Source organism: Odocoileus virginianus, chromosome 16, assembly GCF_023699985.2.
Source record: "Odocoileus virginianus isolate 20LAN1187 ecotype Illinois chromosome 16, Ovbor_1.2, whole genome shotgun sequence".
Classification (NCBI taxonomy): domain Eukaryota; kingdom Metazoa; phylum Chordata; class Mammalia; order Artiodactyla; family Cervidae; genus Odocoileus; species Odocoileus virginianus.
This window is the reverse complement of record NC_069689.1, coordinates 21,348,913-21,362,074: the sequence shown is the minus strand read 5'-3', so window position 1 is coordinate 21,362,074 and position 13,162 is coordinate 21,348,913. Positions and strand designations below refer to the sequence as shown.

Genomic DNA, 13,162 nt, shown 5'->3' with positions numbered 1-13,162 from the left:
ACCTAGACAGCGTATTAAAAAGCAGACATCACCTTGCCAACATTTGTCGTACAGTCAAAGCTGTGGTTTTTCCAGTAGTCATGTACAGGTGTGAGAGTTGGGCCATAAAAAGGCTGAGCACTGAAGAGTTGATGCTTTCAAATTGTGGTGCTGGAAAAGTCTCTTGAGAGTCCCTTGGACTGCAAGGAGATCAAACCTAAAGGAAATCAGCCCTGAATATTCACTGAAAGGGCTGATGGTAAAGCTGAAGCTCCAGTACTTTGGCCACCTGATGCACAGAGCCGACTCACTGGAAAAGACTCCAATGCTGGGAAAGATTGAAGGCAAGAGAAGAGGGGTGGCAGAGGCAGGATGGTTAGATAGCATCACCAACTCAGTGGACATGTATTTGAGCAAACTCCGGGAGATATGGAGGACAAAGGAGCCTGGTGTGCTGCAGTCCATGAGGTCGGAAAGAGTTGGACACAACTTAGTAACTGAACAACAAGGAGGATGTAGAGATAAACTTAGACAGCTTCATTGGCTTTCTGTTGTACTTGAAACAAAATCTAAATCCTCAACATAGCTTATGATTGTCCTTTGGTTGTTTTATAAGTTAAGCTAAGTTATAGTGTGTATATTATAAATTGTTATATAAAAGAGAGATTTTTACATATTCGAAGGGTAATGGCAGTAATCTAATATAGTAAGAGAAACTGATAAGGAGAGCGGGAAGATAATTTAAGAAGCAACATTTTTGAGAAGATAGGTGGGAGAAGTGATTCAAGTCATTAGTTCAGAGTTTGAGCATTGACCCCAGCAGAGATACTTCATCCATTGTGACCAAGGGAAGGAGGAAAGGCAAATGATTGTAATGTATTTCAGTTTTTATAGTAGTGCTATAATAGGGGTACAGAACAAACACTTTGAGAGCAAAAGGGAGGGAAGATTATTTATAAAAGAGGTGACGGAAAACACGGGCAGAATACTTTCTGACATGAGATTGAAGTGGTCCAGGGATTGAACCCGTGTCTCCTGCGTTGGCAGGCAGAATTTTTTTTTCCCCGAATATTTATTTATTTGGCTGTGTTAGGTCTTAATCGCAGCACATGAGATCTTCATTGCGGTGCACAGACTCTCGTTTTAGTGCTCAGGCTCTGTAGTTGTGGCACACAGGCTCCAGAGCTCAAGGGTTCAGCTTAGTTGCTCCAGCATGTGGGAATCTTAGTTCCCTGACCAGGGATCGAACCCATGTCCCCTGCATTGCAAGGTGGATTCTTGACCTTGGACCAACAAGGAAGTCACAGCAGGTGGGTGTTTAACCTCTGGACTGCTGGGGAAGTTTGACATTGTTGTGTGTTTTTTTTTTTCAACATTGCTTTTTGAAAATAGACATTAGGGATTTCCCTGCAGTCCAGTGGTTATGCTCCCAATGTAGGGGGCATGGTTTCGATCCTTGGTCAGGGAACTAAAATCCTGCAAGCCGCAAAAAATAAATAATAAAATAGGTATTTACATGAGGAGGTTTACTTTGATATACTTAGTAATGGCAAATTTTAGAAAGAATTTAGAAAGAATTCAAGTCGAATTGAGGGATATTTAAGCAAATCCTTTCATACTGCCTCTTACTGATCTGTTTTTCTGTGAACATGCCAAGCAAAGCAGTTATCTCAGAACATGCTCTTTCTGCTGCGTGTGATTTTCTTCCTCTAGATAGCTGCATGACTGGCTTTCCTACTACCTCATCCTCTCTTTTGTTTTATTCTTAGCACTTGATACCACATATATATTAGAAATTTACTTAGGGAAAAAAAGCCTCCATCCCCCGACTGTAATGTCTGCTCCTTGTTTTGTTCACAGCTAAATTGTCCTCCATCTAGTATAGCCAGCAAAAAACTGGATGTTCATTATTTGAAGAGGGTAAAGCCAGAGAAGTTGGCATAGCTGGTGGGAGGTGGGGCAGGGGTGAAGGGTCATAGTGAAAATGGGAAATTGAAAGAAAGTCTGTGTTGAATGGTGAGATCACAAGCCTGGTTTGTCTTCTTTGCTCCCAGAATGCTTGTTGCCTTACTCAAGGTGAAACATTCTTCTTTGGCAAAACATAACCCAAGGGAAATTGTGTAGAACACTGGCATTTAATGGGTTCTACCCTCAAAGAATGCCATCCTAGGAATTCCCAATGGTTAGGACTCTGAGCTTTCATGCTAAAGGTGCAGGTTCAATTCCTGTTTGGGGAAATAAGGTCCTGTGAGCTGTGCAGCATGGCAACTCCCCCCCCCCCCCCCCCCAAAAAAAAAAAAGAAAAAAAGAATGCCGTCCTGCACGGAGGCCCACCCATTGCCAACTTTGTCTGGTGTGTTTGGTATTGCCTCATACTTATTCTTGAACAGAAGTTTGAAGATGACTGTACTTGAGAGACCAAAACAAGTAGTCAAAGACCCTCAGAAGAGAGACTTCTGAGAACAAGAGAATTTAAAGTAAATTACAGAAATAGCAGGAGATGCTGCACCAGTGAAAAAGGAGTATTGATTATTCAGAGAATAAAGAAATGGAAGTTTAAAATTTGGCTTATATAGTAAAAACTCAGTAAAAGGGTTATTGCAGAGTAGAATAAGTGAAAGGACTAGAAGAAAAATGTGGGGAAAGATAAGCAGAGGATCAGTCCAGGAGCTCCAACACCTGAGCAGTGTGACTCCAATAGAGAAAACCAAGAGGAGAAAATTACCGAATAAATAATAGAGAACGTGAGAACTGAATGATGTAAATAGATTAAAATAGGCCTTCCAAATAAATGCCTTTCAGAAAGGTTGGAAAAGACTCATCTTAAGGACATCGTTATGCACTTTCAGAACATCTGGGATAAACAGAGGAACTGAAAGCTTCCGTGGGCAGGCCACATGGAGAGGATAAGAGGTAAAAATGTCAGGTTTTCTCACCCGGGCATCAGATGGGAGGAGGCGGGGGATAGATTGCTTGAAAACTTTAAGGAAAAGTGTTTTCCTTCTAGAATTTTATACTCATTTAATCATGAGGACTTTTTTCACCCCACATACCTTTTTTCAGAGTTACAGAAATGATTCTTTACGAGAGGGAATAAATCAAGGAAGAAGTAGATTTTGTTATAAATGAGATTCACCCCAGGGGATAAGTGAAAGGAATTCTGTATATCAAAATGAAGAGACAAACCTAGGTAAGACAAGCAAATCTAAATTGTTGCAGAAGGTTAGATGATTTCAGAAAGGATGGCACCAGAAGGGGAAATGGAATTGATAAGTATGAGTGACAGTTGTTTTGAAGGACCTTTATAAGGTCTCTTCAAGGATGTGGAGTCAGTTTTCAAAGGCAGTGAAGCATATGAAAATGATAGATTTAAAGAGGTAGAAGCAAGGAAATGGGATTATAGTGTACAAAGTAGCTTGAAAAAAATGTTTACATAGGCATAGTAATGTAAACCTGAATATTGATTTAACCCCAGCCAAATAGAGGTACATTGGAAGCACATGAGAGGAAAGTTGTGCATGTGTATTTGATATAATAACTAAACCTATATTTTATCTAATAGATAGCAAAAAAGATCTAAAATTGAAAAGTCAAGAAATAAAATATTTTCAGATGAATATTGTGTTGATTACCACCAGTTTTTTGAAATCAAAGTCAATAGGTTTTTTCTCACCTCCTAAAATCTCTGCATGACAAATTCTAGATGCACTATAAAGTTCATTTTTATTTTCCTTGTTAATTTTAAAGTTGTTTAGCCACTAAGTCATGTCTAACTCTCGCAACTCCATGGACTGTAGCCCACCAGGCTCCTCCATCCATGGGATTCTCCAGGCAAGAATACTGGAGTGGGTTGCCATTTCCTTCTCCAGGGGATCTTCCCGACCCAGGGATTGAACCTGGGTCTCCTGCATTGCAGGTGGATTCTTTACCAGTGAGTCACCTAGGAGACAGTTTTAAAGTATAACATCTTAAGTCTGAATAACACTTTCCAGGAACTTGTTTGAAGTGATATCTTCACTTATGTGAGTTTATAGTTTTAGGACTTTGGCATGCATTTATCTCATCTGATGTTCTCAACTGCCCTATGAAACAGATAGTGTAAGTGTTACTAGTCTTCTTTCGAAGTGAAGAAAGTCAGACTGACTGGAATCTCATCCTTTTAAGGGAGAGAAGTAGGACTTATCCTCCTCTAACCTCTTGTAATATTTACCGTACTAGTAATGAAAGAATTGAAAGTTCTAATTCCTAGTCTCTTGTATTTCCTCTTTTCTAATTGAATTATAGTTTAGCTGTCATAGTTTAGGTGTTACAGTTATAGTTTAGCTGTTTTGTCTTCCATCAAAAAATTTTTTTGCTGTAGTAAAACCACATGAGATAAAATTGACCTTCTTAATTTTTTTTTTTTTTAAGCTGCACAGCAAGGCAGGCATGTTTGGTTCCCCTGACTAGAGAACGAGCCTGCACCCCTTACAGTGAAAGCCCCAACTCTTAACCGCTTGATCACCTGAGGAAGTCTCTTAACCATTTATAAGTGTACTTATAAGTAGTGCTGTGTATTTCTCCATCTCTAATCCCTCGTAACCACCATCAGCTTTCTGTTTCTATGAAATTGACAACTCTAAATACCTCATATAAGTAGACTCATGTAGCATTTGTCTTTTTGTGACAGGCTTATTTCACTTAGCATAATTTCCTCAGGGTAGCATATGATAGGATTTCCTTCATTTTAAAGACTGAACGATATTCCGTTGTATGTGTATATCACATTTTATTTATTTCTTCATGTATGTTGGACATTACTCCTTTGACTATTTTGGATAGTGTGGCTGTGAACGTGGATATAGAGATAGCTCTCTGAAACCTGGCTTTCAGTTAGTTTGAATATATACTCAGAAGTGGGATTTTGGATTATATGGTAGTTCTATTTTTAGTTTTTTGAGGAAACCCCATTTTGTTTTCTGTATCAGTTGCACCATCTTATAATCCCACCATAAGTGTACAAAGGTTCCAGTTTCACCTCATTCTTGCCAAAACTTACTTCCTGTTTTATTTATTTTTGATAGTAGCCATCCTAATGGGTGTGAGGTGATATTATGAATTCTATTTGCATTTCTATGTTAATCAGTGATATTCAGCATCTTTTCATGTGTTTGTTAGCCAGTTATGTATCTTCTTTGAAGAAATGTCTGTTTAAATCATTGTTTTCATTTTGTAATTGAGTTTTTGTTGTTCAGTTATAGTTCTTTATGTATTTTATGTACTAACTACTAATCAGATATAAGATTTACAGATGTTTCCTCCTTTTCTGCCATTGGCCTTTTAACTTGTGTCCTTTGATTCACAGAAGTTTTAGTTTGATGTAGCTCCATTTGTCTGTTTTTGCTTTTGTTGCCTGTGCTTTTGGTATCATAGCCAAGAAAGCATTGCCAAGTCCACTTTCATGAAGCTTTCCCCCATGTTTTCTTCTAGGAGTTCTATAGTTTTAGGTTTTACTTTTAGGTTTTTAATCCATTTGGGGTTAATTTTTATATATGCTGTAAGTTAAGGGTTTAGCTCCCTTTTTTCTCGCATGTGACTATCCAGTTTTCCCAGCACCATTTGTTTAAGAGACTGTCTTTTCCCCACTGAGTAATCTTGTAACCCTTGTCCAACATTATTTCTGGGCTTTATGTTTTTATTCTGTTGGTCTGTTTATCTTTATGCTAGTACCACACTGTTGTCTTCTTCCTTTTGATAATTATTTTTTTACACCTTTGCCATTTTATGTCACAAGTTCAAAGTTAATGGTTGTTGTTAAGAATATACTGGTACTAGTTAGTAATTGCCACATTATGAAGTATATGTTAGAATAACATTTAAAAGTAACTTTAGTGTGTTTTTCTTTTGGTCCTGTGATTTTTTAAGTAATCAGAAAAATGATCTCCCTGAGGATAAGGCTGATGTTCTTAATTTTTATAACACTATAAATGCAGGGTGTGGAGTAATTGATAGTCTGTGATGATGCAGGGGTGTGGTAAACTTGCTGATTCCAGAAAAAACTTATGTCCCACTTAAGTATGCAGTTAGAATAGGGCAGGTAGTAAATGACTCAGAATGTATCAACAATCTTTTTTGTTTGTTTTGGCAGTATGCTTTGAAATAAAAAAACACAAAATAATGACTATGTCTGGAAAATTAATCTTCAGTAGTGTCTTGTCTTTAATGTAGGGGACAAAAGAGACCAAAATAAGTTGAAAAGCTTCTGTGCCTTTTCCTAGGATCTAAAATGGTAAACCTGGAAAAGTTTATGACAATAGTCAGCAATTCAGTAGAAGGAAACTGTTTTTTCTAGTTGTGACTGTTTATTATTTTTTCTCAAATTCTTCTTGTTCTACCCTGCTTATTTGTATTTCCTTTCCCAGTGCTGCCCTCTTCATTCTGATCAGTCTTATCTCCTTGTCTTGGAACCATTCCTAATTTCCATCTTCTTGTCTGCTGTTAATAAGAAAGGTTGTTCTGTCAAGTCAAGTGGGCTATTTCATATTTTGAAATAATTTATCATTCTTTTTCTGTTGTTCTAAAAGCTATAGCTTTTCAAAGTGAAGGCTAAATTCTGTGTTTCATAAAGTTTTGCTGGATGCCTATGGTTTTCAATAGATTTCTCTAAATTTTGACTTGTTTCATTTGAAATTGCTTTGCATGTTTTTGATCTCTTTCCAACTAGTTCATAAGCCTTAGAATGAAAACTGTGTATTTTCTGCAAGGAATGTAGTATAGTGCTGGATATGCATCAAGTAGTGGAAACTTTATGTCCGCACCCGACCTCTCTCCACTTCCCTTTGTCTTCACCCCTTCTCTACCTCCTTTTAAAAAAATACTCCCCAGAGTTACCTGGTGATAACTAATTCTTTCAGTGGCATTCAGCCTCAGATTCACTTGATTTAACATTTTAAATTTATCCTTTTTTTGGGGAAAAATTTTGCTTCGTACTGCATTTTGAAATGCAATATAATCGTGCTGCATTTTATTTTATTTATTTTTTTTTCCCATTTATTTTTATTAGTTGGAGGCTAATTACTTTACAATATTGTAGTTGTTTTTGCCATACATTGACATGAATCAGCCATGGATTTACATGTGTTACCCATCCTGAACCCCCCTCCCACCTTCCTCCATATCCCATCCCTCTGGGTCGTCCCAGTGCACCAACCCCGAGCACTTGTCTCATGCATCCAACCTGGACTGGCGATCTATTTCACACCTGATAATATACATGTTTCGATGCTGTTCTCTCAAATCATCCTACCCTCGCCTTTTCCCATAGAGTCCAAAAGTCTGTTCTGTATATCTCTGTTTTTCTGTCTTGCGTATAGAGTTATCATTACCATTTTTTTTAATTCCATATATTTGCGTTAGTATACTGTATTGGTGTTTATCTTTCTGGCTTTCTTCACTCTGTATAATGGGCTCCAGTTTTATCCATCTCATTAGAACTGATTCAAATGCATTCTTTTTAATGGCTGAGTAATATTCCATTGTGTATATGTACCACAGCTTTCTTATCCATTCATCTGCTGATGAGCAGTTGTTTCCATGTCCTGTCTATTATAAACAGTGCTGCGATGAACATTGGGGTACACGTGTCTCTTTCAGATCTGGTTTCCTCAGTGTGTATGCCCAGGAGTGGGATTGCTGGGTCATATGGCAGTTCTATTTCCAGTTTTTTAAGGAATCTCCACACTGTTCTCCATAGCGGCTGTACTAGTTTGCATTCCCACCAACAGTGTAAGAGGGTTCCCTTTTCCCCACACCCTCTCCAGCATTTATTGCTTGTAGACTTTTGGATAGCAGCCATCTTGACTGGCGTGTAATGGTACCTCATTGAGGTTTTGTTTTGCATTTCTCTGATAATGAGTGATGTGGAGCATCTTTTCATGTGTTTGTTAGCCATCTGTATGTCTTCTTTGGAGAAATGTCTGTTTAGTTCTTTGGCCCATTTTTTGATTGGGTCATTTATTTTTCTGGAATTGAGCTTCAGGAGTTGCTTGTATATTTTTGAGATTAATCCTTTGTCTGTTTCTTCATTTGCTATTATTTTCTCCCATTCTGAAGGCTGTCTTTTCACCTTGCATATAGTTTCCTTTGTTGTGCAAAAGCTTTTAAGTTTAATTAGGTCCCATTTGTCTATTTTTGCTTTTATTCCCAATATTCTGGGAGGTGGGTCATAGAGGATCCTGCTGTGATTTATGTCGGAGAGTGTTTTGCCTATGTTCTCCTCTAGAAGTTTTATAGTTTCTGGTCTTACATTTAGATCTTTAATCCATTTTGAGTTTATTTTTGTGTATGGTGTTAGAGAGTGTTCTAGTTTCATTCTTTTACAAGTGGTTGACCAGTTTTCCCAGCACCACTTGTTAAAGAGGTTGTCTTTTTTCCATTGTATGTTCTTTCCTCCTTTGTCGAAGATAAGGTGTCCATAGGTACATGGATTTATCTATCTCTGGGCTTTCTGTTTTGTTCCATTGATCTATATTTCTGTCTTTGTGCCAATACCATACTGTCTTGAAGACTGTGGCTTTGTAGTAGAGCCTGAAGTCAGGCAGGTTGATTCCTCCAGTTCCATCATACTGCATTTTAAAATCTGGAGTTCAAATCGCCATGACAATCTAAAAGATGCCCTCCACACACACACAAAGAATATATGAATAATATGGACTGAGGATGTGAAGTAGCATTTAATAAAAATAAGAACATAGAAATTCAACCTCCTTGTAGTCAAATGCACATCAAAATAAGGTACTACTTTCTGTTTTTCATTTTTAATCAGATGAGCAAAAATTAAGTTTCTTGATACCTAGTGCTAACGGGGGGAGATGGAAAAATGGAACATTCTCATGCATTGTTTGTGGGTTAGTTAGGAATGTACTTTTCTGAAAGTAATAGAAAAACCCATTTATTGAAAATAGTTTAAACAAGTAGGGACTTATTTTCTGTTGCAGTATAAAGTTGGCATGTTAGCAGTTTGATGATGTCGGGGCTGGCATTTCTTCATTTTTCTGGCCAGTTCTTTTGACTTTGTTAATATCGGTTGTTTCAGATATGTTCACGTGCAAGGTAAGAAGAAAGTAGTAGAGCCTACACTATTTGCTGACTGTCTTTTTTATCAAAAAAGCAAAATCTCTACAAGAGCTCTGCAGCAGATGTCTTTTCAGTCTCATAATCCTTACACGGGGTTAGGTATATTGCCGTGCTGAACAAAAACAAGCATCAGCCCAGTTATATAGGGAGAACAACCATTAACACCAACTAATATTTTTAGTGTATTTTATTTGGTATAAATTCTTACCGATTTGTGTGTAGCATCTATATAATATATATGTAGTAGATATCCTTCTATTAACACAGGTGCACATATTTCTTGTATTATTTCATTGTACAGATATGGCATTTATTAAAGGAGTGTACTTAATACTGCCATCTCTTTTCGCTATAATACAGTGTTCTAGAGAATGCTTTTAATCAAATGCTTTTTGACTGATTATTTACCTCTTTTAAATTATATTGTACTGTGTGAACTACTTAAGTATTCAGAGTGTAGTTTAGGAGTAAATCAGTTTTATGGTCTGCTTAGTTTTGAGAATAATCCCTAATTTAAAAAAAAGACATGCCGTATAATTTAATGATTCAGGTTCCATTTAAACTGTTAGTGGAAGAGATGAAGTGACTTGTGAAAAAATAATAATTCTTTATTATTTTATGGCTTTAACTGTAAGATGACATAATTTAAAAGACTTCACGATACGTGGTAAAACTTTCATAAGTACAGTGTTTTGTGGGTTTTTTTGGTTTTTCTTCTGGCTGCCTGGCTTGTGGGATCTAAGTCCCCCAACCAGGGATCAAACCCAGGGCCCCTGCAGTGAGAGCACTGGGCTGCCAAGGAATTCTCTCATGAATATGTTTTTAATAATATTTAATCACTTTAAAAGTGACTCTTTAATTTTTTAAAATAATATGTCTTCTATAATAAAATCTTCTAGAATTAAAAATTATAAATATATTTCAACAGTATTAACCTTCTCTTTTCTAAAAATCTGCCTTGAGCTATGTTGTGCATTTCCCTGTGGAACATTTATGTCCATTATCACAGTTTGTTTTATTAGTTTTACCTGTAGTCTCCAGGATAGATATTAAAAATATTGCTGTTTGTCAGGATTGGTAGCAGGATAGAATTCATACATTAAATTTCAGATTCTTAGCTAGCTGAGAAGCATTGAATTCAAGATATGGTTGCTTCTTTAGGGAGCTAGCACAATATTCAGTTGTTTTATAGATGAAAGAACTAGTTTTTGCTCAGCCAACAATAAGTGGCAGAATTTTGGAACATTTATATGTTACAGAATTTAATTTATAATGTAAAAACTATTAAACCTGATTATGACTTATAGGAGAGTTCAAGAATCAAGTTAATGTATTCTTTTAATAGCTAACCTAGGCTTTTAAAAGATGGCTTTGATAATGCCAAATAAACATTTGGAAGATGTTTCTCTTTGTTTCCACAGATCATTAACTGAAGGCGAAATAAACAGCTATGCAAAACTCTCACATGGAGGAGTACAGAAATTCCAGCAATGGCAGCATCGGCAGCAGTTCAGAGGCAGTGGGAGAGCAGTCTGCTGATTTTAGTACTGAGATTATGAATGTTACAGAAATGGAGCAGTCACCCGATGGATCTCCTAATGTGAACGCAACTACAGAAGAAAATGAAATTGCAAGTACTGTGGACCTTCCAGTGACAGAAACAGAAGCAAATTTCCCTCCAGAATATGAAAAGTTTTGGAAAACTGTAGAAAGTAATCCTCAGGATTTTACAGGCTGGGTATATTTGCTTCAGTATGTAGAACAGGAGGTTAGTAATTATTTCAATGGGATTACATTAAACAACTAATATGAGACTAAGCCTTACTGTTTTGTAATTGAAGTTGCCTCTTTTGTAATTTTCAGATTAAGTTGAATAAATTATATGTATTTTAGCTTCAAAAAATAGCTATCATGGCATTTGTACATTATAGAAAGTATTATAATCAAATTCTAATGTTTGTAAAGACTGGTGTGTGTACGTATATGTGTATAAAATTGCTAAAGTTAAAAAAAAAAATTACCCTGCTGTTTGACAGAATGAGTTCCTTCTGTTTCAAAGCTGTCAAGTGTATAGTTTTTAAGCCTGCCGTTTATTTTATTTGAGATAGTACAGGCATACCTCATTTTATTGCGCTTTACTTTATTGAACTTCATAGATACTACATTTTTCGCAAAGGTTTGTGGCAATCCTGCATTGAGAAGGTCTGTTGGTGCTGTTTTTACAACAGTGTTTGCTCACTTCCTGTCTTGTTCACATATTTGATATTTTTTACCATATTTCAGACTTTTTCATTATTTGTTATAGTCATCTGTGATCAGTGGTATTTGATATTACTGTTTTATAATTGTTTTGGCAATTCGTAGCAATAAAGTAGTTTAAAATTAAGGTATGTATGTTGCTTTTTTTAGACATAATACTATTGTGTACTTAGTAGACTACAGTAGAATATAAACAGAATTTTTATGTGCACTTGGAAACAAAAAAAATTGTGTGACCTGCTTTATTGTGATACACATTTTGTAACAGTGGTCTGAAATCAAACCCGCAATACTTCTGAGGTATGCCTGTACATTAGAAAGAATAATAAATGCTTTTGTGACAGAAATTTTCAAGATGTTTAAACACTTTGTTTTATTTTCATCAGAATCACTTGATGGCTGCCAGGAAAGCATTTGACAAATTTTTCATACACTATCCGTATTGCTATGGTTATTGGAAAAAGTATGCAGATCTTGAAAAGCGACATGACAACATTAAACAATCAGATGAGGTACGTACATTACTGAATAAAATTATCTCCATTAGGTACTGTAAGCCAAATAATAACAAAGCAAAGACTGTTTTTTTTTTGGCTGGCAGTACCTACGATTTATGGTCAAACAATTTTACAGGGTATTTTATTTGCATTTGTCACTCTTGTGGCATTTGTAGCTAATATTTTCTCTCTTTGTTGGCAGGTGCGTTAAACCTCTACAGTTTGTCAAGCTTTGCAGTGCAAGCCTCTGTATTACACTGCAGCTTAACAAGTAGGGCAGGGCTTTTCTCTCACTTGCATTTATTTCTCATTTTCCAAACAATATAGTTGGTTTGCTAGTCACATTTGCTACGTCTTATTGCATTTTTGGTCAGACGCTGTCATTGATGCTCTAATGGGTCTGTGCCCTATGGTCTGTAACCCAAAGCCTGCCCACACAGCCCGGTCAGAATGCAGGGACTGCTGCGCTTTGAAGATCAAGACTCTGCACGTGGGGATCAGAACATTGCCATGTTCTATCCAACCTCCACCCAAATGGTAATGGTAGATTATTTAAACAAAATTCCAGTAATTAGTATTTCTAAGGTTCACCGGATAACACAGTGTTGCCTCTCTGTCAAGACATAACTAAATACTTGAAGTGCAGTTTGTTCTTTTCTTCTTAGGTGTATCGCCGGGGACTTCAGGCAATACCTCTGAGTGTTGACCTTTGGATACATTATATAAACTTCTTAAAAGAAACACTGGACCCTGGTGATCCTGAGACGAACAGTACTGTAAGAGGGTATGTGAAAATAAGTATTTAAGTCAGGTATTCTGATATTGATAGTAGAATTAATTGTCAATGCTAAACTGAAAGTTTAACTTTTGTATACTTCTTTTTCACTATAAAAAATACCCTAGTAAACTTATGATTATTAAAAAATGTCCATAATAAAGCCCTCCACCATTCCATACCCTGTTTTCTTATGTCTCCAATCCCTCTCCCTTCAGAGTAAATGACTTGGTGTTTATTTTTTGAGATACACATAGATATACATATATATGTGTGTATACCATTATACATATTTGTCTTTTTTTTTTTTTAATTAACAGTGTTCTAGACTTTCTCCCTACCATTTTTTAACCTTATAGTATCAAGGTAGTGTATTTTATTTAACCAGGTCTTTATAGGAAATAGTGCTGTAGTGAACATCTCTCTAAGTCAGTATTTATGTAGAGACTACAGAAATGGAACTTGTGTCAAAGGAAATACACAGCTACATTTATCACATGTAAAGTGGTACCAGCTTTAAACTGTTGTGGTGTGTGAG

General features: G+C 36.4%; 1 protein-coding gene across 6 annotated transcripts in view; it reads left to right on the top strand.

The window, feature by feature from the left end:
- PRPF39 (pre-mRNA processing factor 39) overlaps window positions 1–13,162 on the top strand; it is a 34,896-nt gene that overhangs the window by 3,516 nt on the left and 18,218 nt on the right. Inside the window, exons 1-4 of one of the 6 annotated variants that reach the window (XM_070477990.1) lie at window positions 11,776–11,864; window positions 12,052–12,120; window positions 12,224–12,386; window positions 12,515–12,633. In XM_070477990.1, coding sequence (XP_070334091.1) covers window positions 12,300–12,386; window positions 12,515–12,633 — 206 coding nt within the window. In that variant the 5' untranslated portion in view covers window positions 11,776–11,864; window positions 12,052–12,120; window positions 12,224–12,299. Of the gene's footprint in view, window positions 1–10,514; window positions 10,862–11,738; window positions 12,387–12,514; window positions 12,634–13,162 lie in introns of those variants that run through there. The other 5 variants (XM_020881400.2, XM_020881401.2, XM_020881402.2 and 2 more) reach the window with 5 other exon arrangements.